This window comes from Melospiza georgiana, chromosome 18, assembly GCF_028018845.1.
Source record: "Melospiza georgiana isolate bMelGeo1 chromosome 18, bMelGeo1.pri, whole genome shotgun sequence".
NCBI classification, from domain to species: Eukaryota; Metazoa; Chordata; class Aves; order Passeriformes; family Passerellidae; genus Melospiza; species Melospiza georgiana.
Genome location: NC_080447.1, coordinates 10,411,336 through 10,430,603, shown reverse-complemented (window position 1 = coordinate 10,430,603; position 19,268 = coordinate 10,411,336). Strand labels below are relative to the sequence as shown.

Genomic DNA, 19,268 nt, shown 5'->3' with positions numbered 1-19,268 from the left:
GCCTTCAAGTTTATAAAGATGGTTTGTTTCATTGTATAACTAAAATCACTGTCTATCATGCTGTCTTTCATATATCTCAAAGTAATTTTTGATTGCTTTATTTTTGTCTTACAACTAAATTCTAGCTCAGGGGCCATACTTCTGTTTTATGTAGCACCCAGAACAGTTGCATCTTGGTCTCTGATTTTGACTCCTGGGAAGTCTAAAAAAAACTTCTGTGTTTGAAATGAAGAACTCAAGAAATTACTCTCTTTTGGTAATCCTCTCAGGATTGACATCTTGGTCCTGCCCCCTTTGACTGCAGCATTTCCTGCACATTTGTAGACCTCTGGGATTCCTTAACTTCTGAATGTTTGAAGTGAAACAGATGGTCATGGCATGCCAGGAATTTGCTTTCCCTCTCTCAGGGAAACATTAATCTTTGAAGTCAGACTTCCTGTGATTTGAAGTGATTCCTTTAATGTAACTGAATTAGCATTTTCTTTTGCATCCTGTGAACAGAAACTTAATCTATTGAGATAGGACTGTTCTGTCTGTGAGAAAAGGACTCAAGTGGTTGCTATTGAGCTTTTCATAGTTGCAGTTTAGTGATAGTGATTGGCAAATACTTTGGGAGATTTAGTGTTCCCAGTGTGTGTCTGATTCCTCTCCTTGTCTCCTGGCAGCAGAAAAACCATTGATACTTGGGTTGGGAAGTGAGGACCATGCTGTTTTGTAATGTGTCTCTTTTGTCCCCTCAGGTGACACATTATTGCAGGGAATGGACTTGCTGCCAATGCTGATCCAGACAGTAGAAAAAGCAGCATCTCAAAGTACTCAGGTTCCCATGGTAACTGAAGGAGTTGCTGCAGCTTTGTTGATCTGCAGGATGTCTGTAATTGAGGGACAAACTGGTAAGGTCACAAAACAGCTGGCAGAATCCAATATAAACAGGTTCTGGGGGTTAACACTTCTTGACAGTGTGCAGGAGATACTATTTCTTAATCTGTGTATAGTTCCTACATAGAGCAACGTTGATCTTCTATAAACCAGGGAAAGATTAATTCCCATCTCTCTCATTTATGTCAGTGAAGAGTTCTTACTCTTCCATGGCTTTACAAATTCCAGTTTCCTTTTTATTCTGACAGGAGATGTTCACCCTGACCTTACATGGTCAGATTTGACTGATGCATTGGAAGAATTCTTTGATTGTTATTTGGGTAGTGTTTTTACAAATCTTGGGGAAGCATAGGGACTGGAATTCTGTCTCCCATTAGAGGATATTACAAGAGCTCTCTGAGTTCATACATCTGCCAGGAAATAAAATCAGGTGTTCTATCAAAAACAATACACTACTTCCCTCCTCTTCTTTCCTTCTAGGAAGATTTGCCCTATGAAAGATTAAGGAAAATTAGACTTTACATTTCACACATAAGTCAGAGAAGAGTATTTTTGTCAGCTGGTGTTTTTTGGGTGTGTTTATAGTTCTGAATGAGAGAAATGAGAGGCTTAAGAATTGAAGACCAGTAAGGCTAGAAGTAACTTGAGGGATTTCAGGAGAGAGAATTCTACTATATTTTTTGTACACTGATGAGTTCTGACTTATTTTGAAACTTCCTTGATGGACATCTGTTCTTTTCCTGTCAGAGTCTAAGCTGAGTGGTTTCTGGCAGCTGATTTTGGATGAGAAAAAACAAATTTTTACATCTGAGAAGTTTTTGCAGTCTGCATCAGAGGAAGGTAAATTGGCAGTTACTGTATATCCAGATGCTGTTTAACTCTGTTTCTTAATATTTGACAACTAATGTTAGCCCTTTTCTATGTCCTTGGAGAATACAGTTTCAGATTAAAAGGAGCTGTGTACTCTTCAAAGTACATCTACAGTAGCTGTAGTCTAAGCTTGAAAAGAAATTAATTTATTTCTTGATGAACCTGAATTATCACTCATTTATCATTCCAAATGATAAAGAAATGGAAGGGCCTTGTGACACTGCTGACACTCAGGACCCATTTCATTGCCACTGAAGCTGTTTTGGCAGGGCTCAGGAATTAACAGAACAGAAGCACTGAGCGTGGTGTTTATAATTTGCTTTGCTCTGTCAACTTAGACCAAAATAGGTCACACACAATGGTCAGGAAAATTGTCCTGGGATCCAGCTAACAACATCTCAATGAAATCATGGTTCAGTTCCCAGTGTTGGCAGATCTGAGTTGGATTTGTCTTAGCTTCAATTGGAAGATTATGTAGAGGCTCAGCTTGGGGAGCTATTTTAGTGTGTCCTGTTTGCTGTTCATTCGTTTTCAGGTAAAAAAAATCTGTTTCCTTACAAAATCTCATGCTGTTTTAAATATTTGTCTTTTCCCCCAGCCATGTGCACAGTGCTGCAGCTGACAGAGCGCCTGCTCCTGGATCATGCACAGCGGCTGCCTGAAAGCAAAGTTCAGTACGTACGGTCCCTTGCTGTCCCCAGTCCCTGTGTGACCCCAGAGTGCTGCTGTGGGCACTGGGGGGTGGCCTGGGAATGTTGAACTAACTCGTGGTGCCTTGGTGTCCCCTTGGCTGCAGAGCTGGCTGCCTGGCTAACCCCTGTGTCTGTCTGCAGGCAGTACCACCGTGCCCTGGTGGCCGTGCTGCTGAGCCGCACGTGGCACGTCCGCAGGCAGGCCCAGCAAACAGTGAAGAAGCTCCTGTCCTCCCTGGGGGGGTACAAGCTGGCCTATGGGCTCTTGGAGGAGCTCAAAGTGGTTCTCAGTTCTCATAAGGTGAGTAGCCAGCAAGTGTCTGCTCACACAGATGTCTGAGTGGTGCCGGTCACCTCTCTGCCCTAGGTTTGCTGTTGGCATTGACATACAGCCTGATGTGAACAGGATTCAGCTCCAGATGATCTCCTGGAATGCCACTTTTTACTGGATTATTGCATATTACAGTATCAATGTCTGGGGTATGCCTAGTCTTCCCTACATACTTAGAAAAGACATATTCAAAATACTTTGGGGAGGAAGCTGTAATTTTCCATGTATTTTTATTATTTTAATGCAGATTTAGTATCTGCTGAAAGACCAAGTGCTTCATTCCTTTTTTTGTATCTTGGTTCTTTATAAGCCCTGGCTTATAGACTGCAGAAGTTGAGCACAATGTTCCCAGCCAGCTGGCTCAACCTTTTCCAGAGTCTTTGCCAGAAGTGATCATTTTAGTTTTATTCTACCCCAGCTTGCCAATTCCAGTATAGTCCTGCATTCCTAATCTTCTTGTCACTGTGATCCCTGTGCTTTGGTTTTGCTGTTATCCCCTTCTTTCCTTTGAAAACTTCAGATGTTTGGTATTGACAGGGAGATGGCATTGAGCCTGGTGTTACTGTGGGGAGGTGTGTTCAGGTCTCAGGGAGGTTTGGTGTTGTCCATTCAGATTCTGCCTCACGAGGTGCTGGTGACAGAGGCAGGAGAGCTGTCGGAGCTGGGAAGGACATACATTCCCCCTCGTGTGCTGCATGAGGCCCTCTGTGTCATCTCCAGTGTGGCAGGGCTTGATGTGGACTCCTTTGAGCCAGAGAAGCTGGCCCTGGAGATGCTGCTGGTGAGCCATCATCCATCTGTAGGTAAGTGCAGGGATAAGACTCTCATGGCCAATGTATGAGTTTTTATTGTGCTTTTTGTTTTGTTGTGCCAGCAGCCTGCTTCATGTTTATTATGCTCGTTTATTCCTTTTGCTAGTGGCAGTGCAGCCAGGACTTTGGCCAGCCCTCCTCATCAAGATGAAGATAGATCCTAAAGACTTCATTACCAAACATCTGAATGACATTTTACCCAGGATCACCACCTACACTCTGGAGAACCAGGTGATAACTGCTTTCCTTTTGTTATTTTTGGGAGATATCTTGGAGGAGTTCAGTACTAACTGGTCTATAAGGAAGGAGAGCTGTCTAAAAGGTGTGGAAGAGGGATTTTAAAAGAGAATGTCTCTGGGGAAAAGGAGCTGGTTTTTAAGAAAGAAAGAATGTACCAGCAACTGAGTAGAATTTTAGATATCATTCAAATACCCACTGAACAATGAATTGGGGATTGGAATGTAATGGGGGTGTACTTCTTGGAGACAATTTTAAGCAAGACTGGTTATGTTTTTTTCTCCATTTTCCTGACAGTCATCTATGAATGCAGTGGGGTCTCTCTCCCTGCTTTTACCTGGCAGAGTGCTCCCACAGCTCATCAGCACTATCTCAGCAGCAATGGAGAATCCAGCTCTGTGCCAGGTTACTCGAGAGGAATTTGCCATTATGAAGACACCCGAGGGAGAACTGTATGACAAATCCATAATACAGAGGTAAGTCTTCATAATTTCTGTGTGCATCTGGGGATTGATCACCACTGATATTATTGCCATTGAGTGACTGGGTGTGTCAGATGCTCTTTCTGCACAGAAGTTTATGGATTTTTATGCCTGATCCTTAGTCCAGAGCAGTGCTGATTCTTTCTCTACTTTGCCTTCTTAGTGCTCAGCAGGATAGTATGAAAAAGGCTAACATGAAGAGGGAGAACAAAGCTTATTCCTTCAAGGAACAAATCATTGAGCTGGAGCTGAAGGAGGTAAGTTGATGGAAAAAGAAATTCCAGGCTGGTCAGAATCTTCACTGCACGTTGTGTGTTGTTCCATGGCTTCTGGCAGATGTCTGTGTGCTGGTGGGAAAGATTCTCTGAACTACTTGGAATATTTCTATCTGTATGTATCCCATTTTTTAAACAAAAGTTGACTTCTCTTAGCTCTGGGGAGGGTGACATACCATCCCCTGTAAATGAGCAGGACAGCACTTTTTAATGATGCCAAATAATTTGTGACCAATGCAGAGAAACTTATGTTATGCCGAGGGACACTAAAGTGTTGTTAACCTGCTAATTTCCATTTTGTGTCTTTACTCAAGAGGGATATACTTGGAAGGATATTTTGATACTATTTCAAAAATAAATTGCAAAAAACCCTGTTTCCAACTTGCTTCTCTGACTAATTGAAGGGATGGTGTTTGTAGCTCCCAGATAACAATGACCATGGCTCTCTGTTGCAGGAGATAAAGAAGAAGAAGGGAATAAAGGATGAGGTGCAGCTGACAAGCAAGCAGAAGGAGCTGATGCGTGCACAGCTGGAAAGGGAGGCTCAGATAAGGAAACGGCTGAAGGAGGTGAACTTTGGTTGTATTTTTTGTCACCTCTGAAACCACCATGACCCCAGTCACTTTGATGGAGAGAAAATGGTGTAGCAATCACCTATTTGTTTCTGTTATTAGAAATAAGATTGAATTGATTTTTTTCCCAGTGGAGCTTTTTTTTATGGTAATCTCTTAAATTGTTTTTCCTACAGCTTGATAATGAGCTGGAAACAGCTCTAGGACTCCTGGACACTGTTTTAAAGAAAAAACCTCCTGGTCTCACTCAGTACATCCCTGGTCTCATCAGTTCCTTCTTGCCACTTCTTCGATCTCCTTTGGCTGCTCCAAGGATCAAGAAGCCTTTTCTTTCCTTGGCTTCCTGTGTCATGCCTGCTCGACTGAAAACCTTTGGTGAGTCTTTGCAGTTGCTCTTTAAGGGCAGGGTTTGTAATTTTGAAGGTGGTGAAAATTCTTGCTCTTATAGACTGTGGATCATGACCATGTACCACAGGAAGCCAAGAGGAAAAACCACCTGGAACAGTGCTTAGGGAGATGACTGTGATTTCCCAGAGATCCTCCTGCTGGGTACGACTGGGACCAAAGACAAGGACTTGTCTGGTCAGTGCCCAGCTCTGAGGAGCAGCTGGTCACTGTGGGACCATCTTCCCTGTGCAGAGTTAGGATAGTGTGAGTGTAACTCACACATGTTGTGAAGAAATCTGTCCCCTGACAACCCTGGGCTGGGCTTCCTGCTCTGAGCCTCTTTGTAGCCTGGGCTCTTGCCCAGAGCTTTGTTACAATTCTTGGGTTCGTGTTCCTGAGGCTTTTTCTCTCGAGAAATCTTCTGGTTTAGCCCTTTCATGGATTCTTTACTCTTCCATTCCAGGTACCCTGGTAAGCCATGTGACCTTGCGCCTGCTGAAACCAGAGTGTGAGTTGGATGAATCCTGGTGCCAGGAAGAGCTGCCTACTGCTCTGAACAGAGTGGTCAGTTTGCTGCATGCCCACACCATTCCCAGCCGAAGCAGCAAGGGAGAGCCAGGTATGATGTATGGTAGATATGGTACATCCTGCTGACACTGCCCCCACCTCCAATAACTATGGACTGGTTTAGTTTTCAGAGTTTGTGTTATATTTTGCAAGCAAAAGTTCACTTTTTCTTTTTTAATTGGATAGCTGTTCATAGATATGAAAAACCTTAAGGGTTTTTTTCTGCTGGTAGTAGAAGTGATGTTGCAACTATAGTTAACAGTCTTTTTTCCTAAAATGGTTCTTACAGAAATAACAGCAGTGAAATTAGGGTTCATCTTTGCCAAGGACAGCTCCTACCTTTCAGCACCACTTAGCATAAGGGATTCAGTGAGACTAAGTGGAGTGAGAAAATAATTGCTTGTTGTCTGTGATCACAGCAGTGAAGTGCCCATGGCCTCTGCTTGTTTGCTGTGTGGTGCTGCAGTTCATGAATATTTTATACTGGCATGATTGTAGAAAGAGCAGTTCTCTCCACTCTATAACATGAAGGCAAGCACCAATATTTTTACAGTGCCAGGTAATGTTTTGAGTTAAAGTAAACCTTTTTTCTTGATTTTTAAAAAAATTTATTTCCTGGAGTTAGTTTTTATTTAGGTTGCTTCCAGAATTTTCTTCACAGTGAAGTGCACAAGTACTTGTGCCACCCCACTGAAGATGACAGTTCAGAAGAGGAGAGTTGGGGTGTGTCCTTTGGGGGCTGGGATGGCTTTGGCTCTCTCAGGATGTACTCCAGGGAGAGAGGTGGTTCACTTCTCCCAGGCTTTGGAGCTGTTCATCAAATAACCCAGTCAAAAGCTGCTGTGGTAGATGGTGTATATTTTTAAGGGAAGTGTGGGATTCTGTTTGGTCCCTTAGCCCCATAGTTCAGTTCTCTTGCTGTTCAGTGTTGTAACTGTGGCACATGTCACTGTCACAGCTGACCAGTGGCCATTGGCCATGTTGATCACCTCTTCAGTGCTGAACATCTCAGTGATAATTTGGTGTCACCACTGTGCAATTTATTGCCATAGTAAGTGCACATTCATTAACATTTGAGTCCTTTTTCAATCATTTCTAGAAAATAAGAAAATGGTGGAAGTATTTTCAATCCTTCAAGATTTCCTATATTGTTTAATTATATTAATATCTAATTTTTTTTCCATTTTTGCATGAGAAGGGCAGTAGTTTCCATAGCACTTTGTTGGACAAATCATACTATATTCCCAAAAGATTTTTCCTCATTTTCAAACTTCATTGGAATGTACTTGTGTGATATGATTTAGCAGAGATTAATTTCTTAGGTTACTTTGAGACCTAAGATTCACCACACCTCCTTATAATGTGGATGACAGAATTTATCAATCATTGCTGAATGCCAAGATGCATCCTGTAATCTTTCTTGTGTTAGTCAATACCAGCTACTGTGTGAGTAGAACATTTTTCTCCTCCAGTAAAGCTTTCTTCCTCCTGCTGTGTATAGAGGGACAGTGGTTTAAGGCTAAAAATATCCAGCCAATAATTAAAAAAGAAAAGTGTAAAAGCAAACAGATACTGAGCAAACAGAGAGAAAAATCCCACATGAGAAATAGAGAGGGTTTTACTGAAGCTATTCATGTTAAATAGGAGCTCAGAACGTGTTGGGGATTTAATATTTCTCCCTTGAACTACTTTTGCAGTATTTTTGCCCTACATAAGCTGACTAATACTGCAGTATTGTATCTGCAATGCTCTTCATCTGCATTTAGAAATTTAAACTTGGGCATTCTCTGTCAGCACAGATAGGATATAGAAAGGAAATGTTTTCTGTAGACACCTGATACTTGAATATTAACCAGACTAATGAAGGAGTGTAAGGACCATTTGTTATATGCTATAGTCAAGACCCTGTAGAAAGGAAGGGGCAAAATCTTTTAACAACAGGAATCCAAAAGTTTAATTTTTTCAAGGAGATGAGGGGAGCTGAATCTTGCACCAGAATTAGGAGGACTTAGTTCTCAAGGATCCAGCTGAAGGCTGGAATGACAGGTTAGCTAGGTTGGTAGGAAGTGTTTAAAGGAAATGCAGCTGACAAACAGGGTCTTGCTTTGGGACAAATGAATTTTATAAGTGACTGTCTAATTAATTGAATTGTTTCAATTCCCTTTACAGTATGTATTTCTATACTCTTGTGGCATTGGTAGTAATTTGGAGTCCTAATGTGACTTGAATTGAAGCCAGGTAGAATCACAGAATCACTTAGGTTGGAAAAGACCATTAAGATCATCAAGTCCTACCCTTAACCTAACACTGAAAAAGCCACTGTTGGAGCTGCACTGTTGCTGCTGCTAAATGGCAAATACTTAGGTTTACTCAGCATCTTTGTGTATGAGGCTGAAGCTTTGCCATATCTATTATGAGCTACTCAAGTGTACATTTTATACCAGTCAGTATTATCAACCAAGTCATGGAGGATCAGCTGTGTTCACAGGATGGGTTTTTTCCTTTTTATAGGTGCTGCCCCATTATCAGCTCCAGCATTTTCCTTAGTCTTTCCTCTCCTGAAGACAGTTATGATTGAGACACCCCATAGCAGTGAAGACAAGGAGGAGTTCCTGGTCAAGATCCTGCAGATTCTTACAGTCCATGCTCAGCTGAGATCATCAGGAAATGGCCAATCTTTGTTGGTGGATGAGGTGAGAGCTGTGGTGTCAGATTATCTCCTTCAGATGAGCCATGGGATAAAACAGCTGATGTGTAAACTGGACAAAGCAGATTAATTGTCCAGGTTAGAGTTACCTGTATAGGATTGTTTTCTGCCATGGGTTTTGGTACCTGTCCAGCCTGAGGTTTTGACTGGGATGTTTTAAGGAGTGTCACACATAGGCAAGGCATTTTGAAATCACAAGATAAAAGTCTTTTTCCTTCCTCCCCACCCTTTTCTCCCCTCAACCTTTCAGAATGGCCCAGAGTTGCTGCCCCGCAGGGACATGCTGGTTCTGCTGACCAGGGTGATAGGAACAGGTTCTCCACGGTTACAGGTGAGTGCTCGACTTCATAACCACAGTCAGCATTCTCCCTAAGTTTCATCAGCATCTAAATGAGGGAAATGTACCCACTGGTTTAAGTCTCTCATGCTGGTGATTGATACATTCCTAATTTTCTTCTGTGTTTATGGTATTCTTGGATTAAAATGTCTGCATCTTTTTTTCTGTGGGTTTTATTGCACCAAATATATTCTTCAGTCTTTCAGAGGTGACATTTTTTTCTTTCTCTAAGGCCATGCTCTGCCAGATAAGCTCAGTAGTCTCTCCTCTGAGCGTGTTGTAAGGGGTGAAGTGGCGGAAGGGTCAATAATGAAAAGCAAAGAGTTGGGCTGAACTTGTCATGGTTTGGTCACTGTTCTTTGGGAATTTCTTGTGCTGTGGCAGCGCTCATTGCTTGTTCTGCCAGCAGTTCAGGGTGCAGTGGGGTGTGTGCCACGTGCTGTGCTGTTGTAGGTGCTGGCCTCGGAGGCGCTGACGGCGCTGTGCGCGAGCAGCAGCGGGGAGGACGGCTGTGCCTACGCCGAGCAGGAGGAGATCGATGTGCTCCTGCAGGCCCTGCAGTCTCCCTGCATGAACGTTCGAGATGCAGCTCTCAGGGTAGGTGGGAATCATTCAGGGTCACACCAGGTTCCTTAAGTTTTTGGGAGGCGGATCTTCCCTAGACACTGATGCAGAGAGGCTTCAATTGTGATGCCAGGCTTTGGGCAGTGTGTCAGACTCATGTTCTTTGTGCCAGATTTATCTGCAAAAACAGTACTCTGGGTTTATCCACACCTTTGTTTCCTTAAAAAAGGTATAATTAGGACTACTTAACACCTTCTGTTTACAACTGGATGGAGCTTAGTCTTAAAGAGAGAAGCTGTCAAAAAATTCCTGTCCGTACTAGGCCTTGTTATTGGAAAGCTTCAGGCTTAGTTGCTTCTGAGATCATGGAAAGAAAAACCTCAAGGGTGCTTGGTGTTCTTTGCCATGAAACAAATTCCAGTTTAGCCCATCTGAGCTGTTTTGTCTGTACTTAGAAGCAGAACAGACTGTAGTCACCAGAGCCTCTGCAACCTGCCTGTGGAGCACTCTTCTTGAGTCTCATCATCTCACATACTAGCAATAGGAACTCCTTGACCAAAATGGGCAGTGTAAGGCACAAACAAACATGAATTTTCACACTTCCAACCACTGAGAGCTTGACTTGCCAGAAGTTTTAAGAGTTTTAAAGCATCTGTATCTAAAAATCAGATCCTTGCACTGATTTTCCTGTTAACTAATTCAGGGACTGATGGAGCTACAAATGGTTCTACCAACCCCAGACAGTGATGAGAAGAATGGACTGAACCTGCTGCGTCGCCTCTGGGTAGTAAAGTTTGATGTTGAAGATGAGATTCAGAAGCTGGCAGAGAGGTAAGGGTTCTTTTTTGTTGATTGGGGTTTAGGGGGACCTCTTCTCTGCCCACGGCATGGAGCTACACTCAGGGGCTTTGCCCCACAGCTGGAGGGCAGCTGTAGGTCTCTCCACTTGTGCTTGTGGCAGTGGCTTCTTTGCTGAAGGGTGACCCATTACCTCTCTGTGTGTGCTGCAGGCTGTGGGAGTCCATGGGTCTGGAGCTGCAGCCTGACCTGTGCTCCCTGCTGATCAAAGATGTCATCTACCACGAGGAGGCAGTGCGACAGGCAGGGGCTGAGGCTCTTTCCAGAGCTGTGGCTCAGTACCGAAATCAAGCAGCAGAGGTCATGAGCAAGCTCACAGAGATCTACCAGGAGAAGCTCTATGTAAGTACTCTTACCCTATGGGGTGACAGGCACGAGCTGCTGCTTTATTTGCTGTTAGTCACTTTTCCTTTTGTCTGGCCTGAAGACGTGCATTGAATCTACTGTTGTCCTTTTTGAGCTTAGCACTGACTTTAGTGTCCTGAACTTCATGTTATCAGCCACTAATGGCACCATTGGACAGGTGAGAGGGATGCCTTAGATGATACAGAAAGACTGTGGTAGGGCAGTGTCAGTTGAAGTAATTTTGACTTCAAACTTGCTTCCTGCTTGTGGTATCATAACTCTGCACTATTATCAAATGGCATTGCAGGTATGGTTAACAAATTCTCTGCATGACTATCCTTGGAAAAGGCATTTTAATGAAATCTTTCCTTCTTCCAGAGGCCACCTCCAGTTTTGGATGCTTTGGGACGAGTAATATCTGAATCACCGCCTGACCAGTGGGAAGCAAGGTACAGTCGTATTCAGACTGATCTCATCACTTCCTGTGCATGCAAATGAAATGGTTTTGATTTTTATTTAGAACAAAAAATTACATGCAGTTGTATTGACTTGCTGTTTTCATGTGCCTTTCAGGCAAACTGGGGACAGGCAGAACTCCAAAATATTGGGTGCTCTTATTTCAATGTCCTGATAAAAACAGTCTTTCCTTCTCAGACTGTCTGAGTTTTGTCTTAGCTTACCGTGTTCCCACCTCTGTATGGGCCATTGATTGTTTCAAGAGCAACAGTGCAAGCCTTAATGAACTGGCCAAATTCCAGTTTGGATAATTACTTTCTGTTTACTTGTATGTTCTGTACAGGTTTAATTGGAGATCATCTTGTTTGCTACTTCTGCTGAGCTAATCTGTCCTTTAATGCTGATGTACCTTGTTGTAAAGCTGCTGCATTTCAGCAGTAGTTCAAGTGATCCTGGTGTCTAAGTTGGCTCAAGTATCCCTAAAGCCTAATTGAGATAAAAGCTGTTATATGGCTGAGGGATTGTTGTCCTTGTGGGAGACTGCAGCATGGAGTTATGTAATGAAATGCACAGAGGTTGGACACTGTGAGGCATTTTGTTTCCGTAATGGTTCTCGGTTTCTGTAATTGCTGCTGATAGCAAATGTGATTGTGAGCTCTCAGTTCTGTGAGAAGTCAGTAAGCTCACAGGCTCATCACTTTCTTCCCAGGTGTGGCATAGCACTGGCCCTTAACAAGCTCTCAGAGCATCTGGACAGTTCTCAGGTGAAGCCCCTCTTCCAGTTTTTTGTGCCGGATGCTCTCAATGATCGCAGTCCTGAGGTCAGGAAGTGCATGTTGGATGCAGCTCTTTCAACACTCAACACTCATGGCAAAGTAAGTCTGAATGTATCTGTCTCTGTCAGGGGAAAAAGATATAATAGATATGTAGATACTGCATTGGTGCCCATAGATTTAAAAAAAAAATTTATAAATTTCTTAGAGGTTGCTGTTACTTGTAACAGCTGAAAACTTTAATTTAGGAATTTTTGTGTTTAGAGTTTTTCTGTTAGTGTCTAGTGTTGACTAAGTGTGTTCATCCCTGTCATTGCTACAAAATGTAATATCCCTGGATCAACTAGAGTTAAAATGGTATAAAATTAGAGTAATAAAAGTAAAATCAGACCATAGATCTTTTAATCCTCCAAAGATGAGAATTCTTTTTCAGGCTTCATGCAAAGCAAAACATGAAACCTTGCTGATTTTTGGCTTAATTAAACTTAAAACATTGAGGAGCTGAGGACCATCCTTCTCCCTCCAGCTCCTCCCCAGCAGTGTCAGATGGGGAAGGCGTGCAGGGTGTGAATTGCTCAGCTTCTGATTTCCTCATATGTGCCAGTCACCTCTGGACAGATGCCTGTATTTTTTAGTTTAGCCCATGACAATTGGGGTATTTTCATATTAGTCATTCTTTCATTGTGTTTCTTAGAAAAACAATGTGAAGTTTGATATTTCTGCTCTCCCTTGGCAAATGGGGCAAGCAGAGGAGCAGGCACTGATGTTCAGGCCTGGGAGCTTGTGTTGCTTTTGGCAGAACATCATGCTGGCAGGCTTGGGGATTCTAATTTTGAAGAACTGATTTCTCTCTAGCAGGAAATATTTGTTCTCTGTCAGGATGGTACAAGGTCTTATGTGATGTGACACATGAAATGAACTGTAAATACAGTGTGATTGTTCAGTTGTTGGCTCAGAGAAGAACAAACAAGTCCACTGAGCATAGCAAATCTCATTCTGAGTGGACTCTAGTGGCAAGTTCTGTGGTTTTGTTTTTCAGGACAATGTTAACTCTCTCTTGCCAGTGTTTGAAGAATTCCTGAAAAATGCTCCTAATGATGCCAGTTATGATGCTGTCAGGCAAAGCGTGGTCATTCTGATGGGGTCACTGGCAAAACATCTGGACAAGAGTGACCCTAAAGTGAAACCAATCGTTGGCAAACTGATAGCAGCCTTGTCCACCCCATCTCAGCAGGTAGGTGCCTTTGGGAGGAGTTGCCAGGTTCCACACAGAGGCAGGTTAACACCAGGATACTGTTAGGGATGGCAGAGAGATGAAAAATGGTGACAGAAAGGTTTCACTTGGGGTGCATTCTGAGGGGAATTTATGTTGGTAATGACTGTTTTGTGATCTGGTGGCTGGTGGATTGTTTTATAGGTTCAAGAGTCAGTGGCAAGCTGTTTGCCACCTCTGGTGCCTGCAATTAAGGAAGATGCAGGAGGAATGATCCAGAAGCTGATGCAGTTGCTGTTGGAGTCTGATAAATATGCTGAGCGCAAAGGTGCAGCCTATGGCCTGGCAGGGCTGGTGAAAGGCCTGGGCATCCTCTCTCTCAAGCAGCAGGAGATGATGACCACGCTGACCGATGCCATCCAGGACAAGAAGAACTTCCGCCGGCGGGAGGGTAAGGGACAGGAGCTTTCCTCCACATACTCATCATTTCTGTTGTACCTGCTACCACTGTGCTCAGGTGAAGTTCCTGCACCCCTGTGTTTGGTTTAGCTACATTTATTTTACTGAACTTTGGCAAGAAAGAAATGGGAAGTATCTCTTGTGAGGCTGTTGGTTGTGTAAAGTGTCCCAAAATTGCTCAATTCACATTGTGGTGGTGGAAGGATTTCTAGTCCTAGACCATATGGATATGCCCCCCTCGCCTGTTTCCAAAGGCAGGTGTTGCTGGGGGAGAGCTCCTTTTCTGAGGCCACAAATCCCTACTACAGCACAAGACACAACGGCAAGAAAGCAAGAGACTTTCAGCTGTGAGATTTCAGTGCTTTTGAAACAATATTTGGCAAATTGTATTTTCTTTTCCCATCCTCCTTAAATGGAGTTGTATTTTCCTCTGACTGTCCTTTTTGGGTTTTTAGGGGCTCTGTTTGCCTTCGAGATGCTCTGCAGCATGCTAGGGAAGCTGTTTGAGCCCTATGTGGTTCATGTGCTGCCTCACCTGCTGCTTTGTTTTGGAGATGGGAACCAGTATGTGCGAGAGGTAAGGTGCTTGAAATTTCTGCTATCACAGAGTGTTAAAAAACCCAGATGGAATGGATATGGATGCAAATCCTGTTTGTAACAAGGCAAATAGAGAAGGTGACCTGTCCCTTGAGATACCATTAATAACAATTTGATCTTCTTAGTAACTGAAAGCATCTGATTTCATTGGCCATTAATTGGGAGCTACTTAGCCAGCTGCATCATTGTAGTGAGACACTATTTATATGAAGGCTTTGTTCCCAGAGAGTCTCAGAGGAAGGAAAACAGTGTTGTGTCACAGTTTGTAAGTGTTCTCTTCTCCTTGGAGGCTGCAGATGACTGTGCCAAAGCTGTAATGAGCAATCTGAGTACTCATGGAGTGAAGCTGGTTTTGCCATCACTTCTTGCGGCACTGGAAGAGGAATCTTGGAGAACTAAAGCTGGTATGGACCAATATGCACCTGACTTGACTGAGTGACCCACAGTTCCCTTTGCTGTCATCCCTCTTGTGGATTCCTTCGTCCCTACACACGGCCATGATGGTTTATTGTCTTATAAGGGACTGTGGAACTTCTCCAGCTTTTTACAGCTGAGTTCCCTGACACATTTGAGTAACCTTTTTCCCCCTGGCATATTCAAGGGACAGTTTGTATCCTGTCTCTATAGCTGTACTTCAGAACCTGGAATTTTCTTAACATATTCCTTCTCCCTTGTACAGAATAAAAGTATTTTTGGTGTCTTTAGGTGGCATAGAGTGACTTAGGCTGAAATGCATTTTCTTTGTATTCTCCAATAGATATTCTCTGGTAGATTTGATTTTGAAGTAAATGTGATCATCATCTCACGTCAGTTCTTAATATTGTGTTTTGTCTTTTCTTTTGTCTTTTTTTTCTTGGTGTGCTTTCTTCACAGGCTCAGTGGAATTGCTGGGGGCTATGGCATACTGTGCTCCCAAGCAGCTCTCCTCCTGCTTACCCAACATTGTGCCCAAACTCACTGAAGTGCTGACAGATTCCCATGTGAAGGTGCAGAATGCAGGGCAGCAGGCTCTTAGGCAGATTGGGTCTGTCATCAGGAATCCAGAGATCCTGGGTAAGACCTGTCTGTGCATCTCTAATGTCCTGATGTGACTGTGGTTTATAATAGTAAGGTTTAGGTTCATGATATTTAGGATTAAATGCAAATTTGTATAGAAATGAAACTAATCCTACAGAAGTGAAACACGAAAGCTTAACAGCAGCTGTCTGCCTCCAGGCTTTTTAAATGTTCCTGTCCATTTTTTCATCTGTTGTTAATAGAGTTTCCTCTGTCCTTGTGCTGCTTGTTGCCTAAAACATCCCATGAGAGCACACCAGTTCATCCTGATACATTTTTGGTTTATGTACAAATAAAGTCTTTTCTCTCCTTTTTAAAAACATTTAGCAATTGCTCCAGTTCTGTTGGATGCTCTTACCGACCCCTCCAGGAAGACTCAGAAGTGTCTGCAGACTCTACTGGATACCAAATTTGTCCATTTCATTGATGCTCCATCCTTAGCCCTGATCATGCCAATTGTTCAGAGGGCTTTCCAGGATCGTTCCACAGACACCAGGAAAATGGCTGCCCAGATCATTGGGAACATGTACTCCCTGACTGACCAGAAGGTACAGTGCTGAAAAAACCCTCTAACTGTATTCTAACTGATCACTGTGACAAGCACTAGAGACAATTTATTTGGCTTGGAGATTTTGCTGTTAAGATAGAAAATACTAGCATGTATGCAGCTTCTTAATTAAATGTATGTAAATGAGCAGATGACTATAAGGATAGTGACAGTTCTGAGGTCCTTAAGACTGTCAGCTTTGGTCATCTAGTTATTACCATTTATCTCTGCAAAAAGGTCTTGTAATTTTTACCATATAAGAAATGCCTCAACAAACAAACAAGTGAAACACAGATCAGGGTTTGTTTGAAAAGTATTTGTAGGATCTGACTGTAGGCTAAAGATCTGTGTTTAATTTTTGTGCTGATAATCTCTACATTTAAACCTTGTGTAAATGTTAAGAGTGTTGGATTTTCCTAAGACACAAACTGCTTGGGTTGTGAGCGAGCATTAAAAAGGTTTTGAGTGATTTGCACAGAACTGGTGTTCTTGGACTTGCAGAATAATTCACTGTGCTTATCTGCAGTATTGTGAGAGCAGCTAATTAAACTCTCAGGATGTTAAGGATGTTTGGTGATTATAAGGGGTGAATGTCCTTTACATGAAGGTGACTGTTTTCTCTCATTTTGAATTTGGTGCTGACTTTTTGGGCTCTTTGTTTTAGGATCTGGCTCCCTACCTACCCAGTGTGACCCCTGGACTGAAGGCCTCTCTGTTGGATCCTGTACCTGAAGTAAGTCTTTTGTACAAACACAGTCTGTCTTTGAGTGCATTAGGTTAAACATTGTCCTAATCAGTCTGGCACATCTGTAGCACCTTTGACTGGACATTTTGCAGATCTCTTTTTCTCTTGTCTGTTAGGTGCGCACAGTGTCTGCAAAGGCCCTGGGGGCCATGGTGAAGGGTATGGGAGAGTCATGCTTTGAGGATTTGTTGCCGTGGCTGATGGAGACACTGACATATGAGCAGAGCTCAGTGGATCGCTCTGGTGCTGCTCAAGGTGGGGACAGCTCAGTGTGAGCACTGAGCTCAGGTCTTCTCATATTAAATCAGATTAGTTGCTTGTTTTTTGTGTGTATCAGCTCTGTTCCCTGCTTTTTTTTCCCCAGGTCTGGCTGAGGTTATGGCTGGTTTGGGGGTAGAAAAGCTGGAGAAACTTATGCCAGAGATTGTAGCAACTGCCAGTAAAGTAGATATTGCTCCACATGTACGAGATGGTTATATCATGATGTTCAACTACCTGCCAATTACTTTTGGAGACAAGTTCACTCCCTATGTTGGTCCCATCATTCCTTGTATCCTTAAGGTATGTAGCAAAACTGAAGAATTTTATTTATCACAGAATCAAAATAAGCCTACAGAATATTTTAAGTAAAAATATTGATAATTGTGGGATGTGCAGAGACTTATAAATTATTTCTCCTAAGTTACCCTCTTGCTATCTCTTACTTGTGGTCACTAGTCATTTTTTGGAAGTCATCTTTGTGCATTCACAATTCCGTAGTTCATTCAGTTTTCATGGTGGAGAGAGAAAACATTGGTTTGTTTTCCTCCTGTTGCTTTTGTGTATTGTGCTGTAAGGCTGAGTTTTCTGAGTCCCTTTTGTGCCCCTGTGTGCAGGCCCTGGCAGACGAGAACGAGTTTGTGCGGGACACGGCGCTGCGCGCGGGGCAGCGAATCATCAGCATGTACGCCGAGACTGCCATCGCTCTGCTCCTGCCACAGCTCGAGGATGGGCTCTTTGATGACTTGTGGAGGATAAGGTAAGGCACAACCAGCTTAGCCACAAACGTTTCCCTTCTGTGCTGGAAAAACTGGTGTGATATAGGCTCTGTGTTTCTCCTCAGAAAAATGCAGAGACCTTCTGTGAAGCAAAAACAAGTGTCTCTTTTTGCTTGTTGATTTGATTAGGATGCCCTACAGCACTTGAGTCTGCAAAGCCCTGCCAGGGTGGATCAGGTTTCCTACTACCTGCAGAGCATTCATGCTGGATTATTAATTCTGGCAGTGACTCTGAAATGCACTTCCAAGGAAGTTGATGTGGCAATATTTAGCCCTTGTGTACTGTTTTTCATTTCTCCAAATGCTGAGCAAGTTATTGTCCTCCTGTGTATGGAGATGCGCAGTGGAGCACTCACAGCCAATAGCAGTTACTCAAAAATTAGCTGCACTAAATGATTTGTGCTAGCTGAGTGCTGCTAAGTACTCTTGCCCCAGGTGGATGTCGTTTGGGTTAGACACATGCAGGCAATGTTTTGTTCCTTTTTAGAGTCAAGGCTATTCTTGGAATCATTGCTTTGATTTGAAAATTTTCTCAGCCCTTCCAGTTTGGAATTCATTCCTTCCCTTTCTATCATGCTGCTTTCAGCCATGTTGGCAGACTGATGTGACACATCAGCCCATGCAGCATTTCAGTGCTGACCCAGCTGTGCTTCACATTTGGCTTCAGTCTGTAGCTGACATCCTGTCAGAATTGGACAGGTACTGCCTGAGCACCCTGTTTGTAACACTTGACTTGCTCCTGTTGCCAGGTTTAGCTCAGTTCAGCTCCTTGGAGATCTCCTATTCCATATCTCAGGAGTCACTGGAAAAATGACTACAGAAACTGCCTCAGAGGATGACAACTTTGGAACAGCCCAGTCAAACAAGGTAAAGCTGTTCTTGCCTGTTGTGCCTTTATTTTTTTCAAATTCTCCTATTTTGAATCAGCATGGACAGCCTGCTGGAAAGACAGACTGAATAATCATGCATTCTGTTCTTTTTATAGATTTCAGGGGCAGATGATACAATTCTGTGCTGTTTCTTTCCAGGCTATCATTAATGCTCTGGGAGTGGAGAGGAGGAACAGGGTGCTGGCAGGGCTGTACATGGGCCGCTCAGACACGCAGCTGGTGGTGCGCCAGGCCTCCTTACATGTGTGGAAAATTGTCGTCTCAAACACTCCTCGCACGCTGCGGGAAATCCTGCCAACACTCTTTGGGCTTCTGCTGAAATTCCTGGCCAGTACTTGTGCAGATAAACGAACGGTGAGGAATTAAGTTGTGCCTTCCTGATCCTGCAGGTGACTGTACAAAATAACTCCTGAGGAACAGAGGATAATTCTTCTCTATAAGTAACTCCAAAGTTGTCATCAGTTTAACTGTACTGAGCATGAGCAGGTCTGAGTTCTCTGCCGAAGGCAACTGTGATTGTGACGATAGTAGAACTATTTCTCAATGGTTATTTGTAATACTGTTTCCATTCCTACACTCT

General features: G+C 43.1%; 1 protein-coding gene across 2 annotated transcripts in view; it reads left to right on the top strand.

Annotated features, from left to right (window-relative positions):
- Positions 1-19,268, top strand: part of GCN1 (GCN1 activator of EIF2AK4) — a 38,403-nt gene that overhangs the window by 8,170 nt on the left and 10,965 nt on the right. For both annotated transcript variants that reach the window (XM_058036892.1, XM_058036891.1), the window contains exons 15-44: positions 741-893; positions 1,627-1,719; positions 2,348-2,423; positions 2,583-2,742; positions 3,386-3,575; positions 3,691-3,815; positions 4,119-4,297; positions 4,467-4,560; positions 5,034-5,147; positions 5,327-5,525; positions 6,001-6,156; positions 8,616-8,797; positions 9,062-9,142; positions 9,602-9,745; positions 10,416-10,543; positions 10,723-10,912; positions 11,294-11,364; positions 12,081-12,246; positions 13,184-13,378; positions 13,562-13,808; positions 14,272-14,393; positions 14,703-14,817; positions 15,287-15,466; positions 15,797-16,017; positions 16,681-16,749; positions 16,878-17,016; positions 17,126-17,322; positions 17,637-17,779; positions 18,548-18,665; positions 18,827-19,042. In XM_058036892.1, coding sequence (XP_057892875.1) covers positions 741-893; positions 1,627-1,719; positions 2,348-2,423; positions 2,583-2,742; positions 3,386-3,575; positions 3,691-3,815; positions 4,119-4,297; positions 4,467-4,560; positions 5,034-5,147; positions 5,327-5,525; positions 6,001-6,156; positions 8,616-8,797; positions 9,062-9,142; positions 9,602-9,745; positions 10,416-10,543; positions 10,723-10,912; positions 11,294-11,364; positions 12,081-12,246; positions 13,184-13,378; positions 13,562-13,808; positions 14,272-14,393; positions 14,703-14,817; positions 15,287-15,466; positions 15,797-16,017; positions 16,681-16,749; positions 16,878-17,016; positions 17,126-17,322; positions 17,637-17,779; positions 18,548-18,665; positions 18,827-19,042 — 4,463 coding nt within the window. The remainder of the gene's footprint in view (positions 1-740; positions 894-1,626; positions 1,720-2,347; positions 2,424-2,582; positions 2,743-3,385; positions 3,576-3,690; positions 3,816-4,118; positions 4,298-4,466; positions 4,561-5,033; positions 5,148-5,326; positions 5,526-6,000; positions 6,157-8,615; positions 8,798-9,061; positions 9,143-9,601; positions 9,746-10,415; positions 10,544-10,722; positions 10,913-11,293; positions 11,365-12,080; positions 12,247-13,183; positions 13,379-13,561; positions 13,809-14,271; positions 14,394-14,702; positions 14,818-15,286; positions 15,467-15,796; positions 16,018-16,680; positions 16,750-16,877; positions 17,017-17,125; positions 17,323-17,636; positions 17,780-18,547; positions 18,666-18,826; positions 19,043-19,268) is intronic.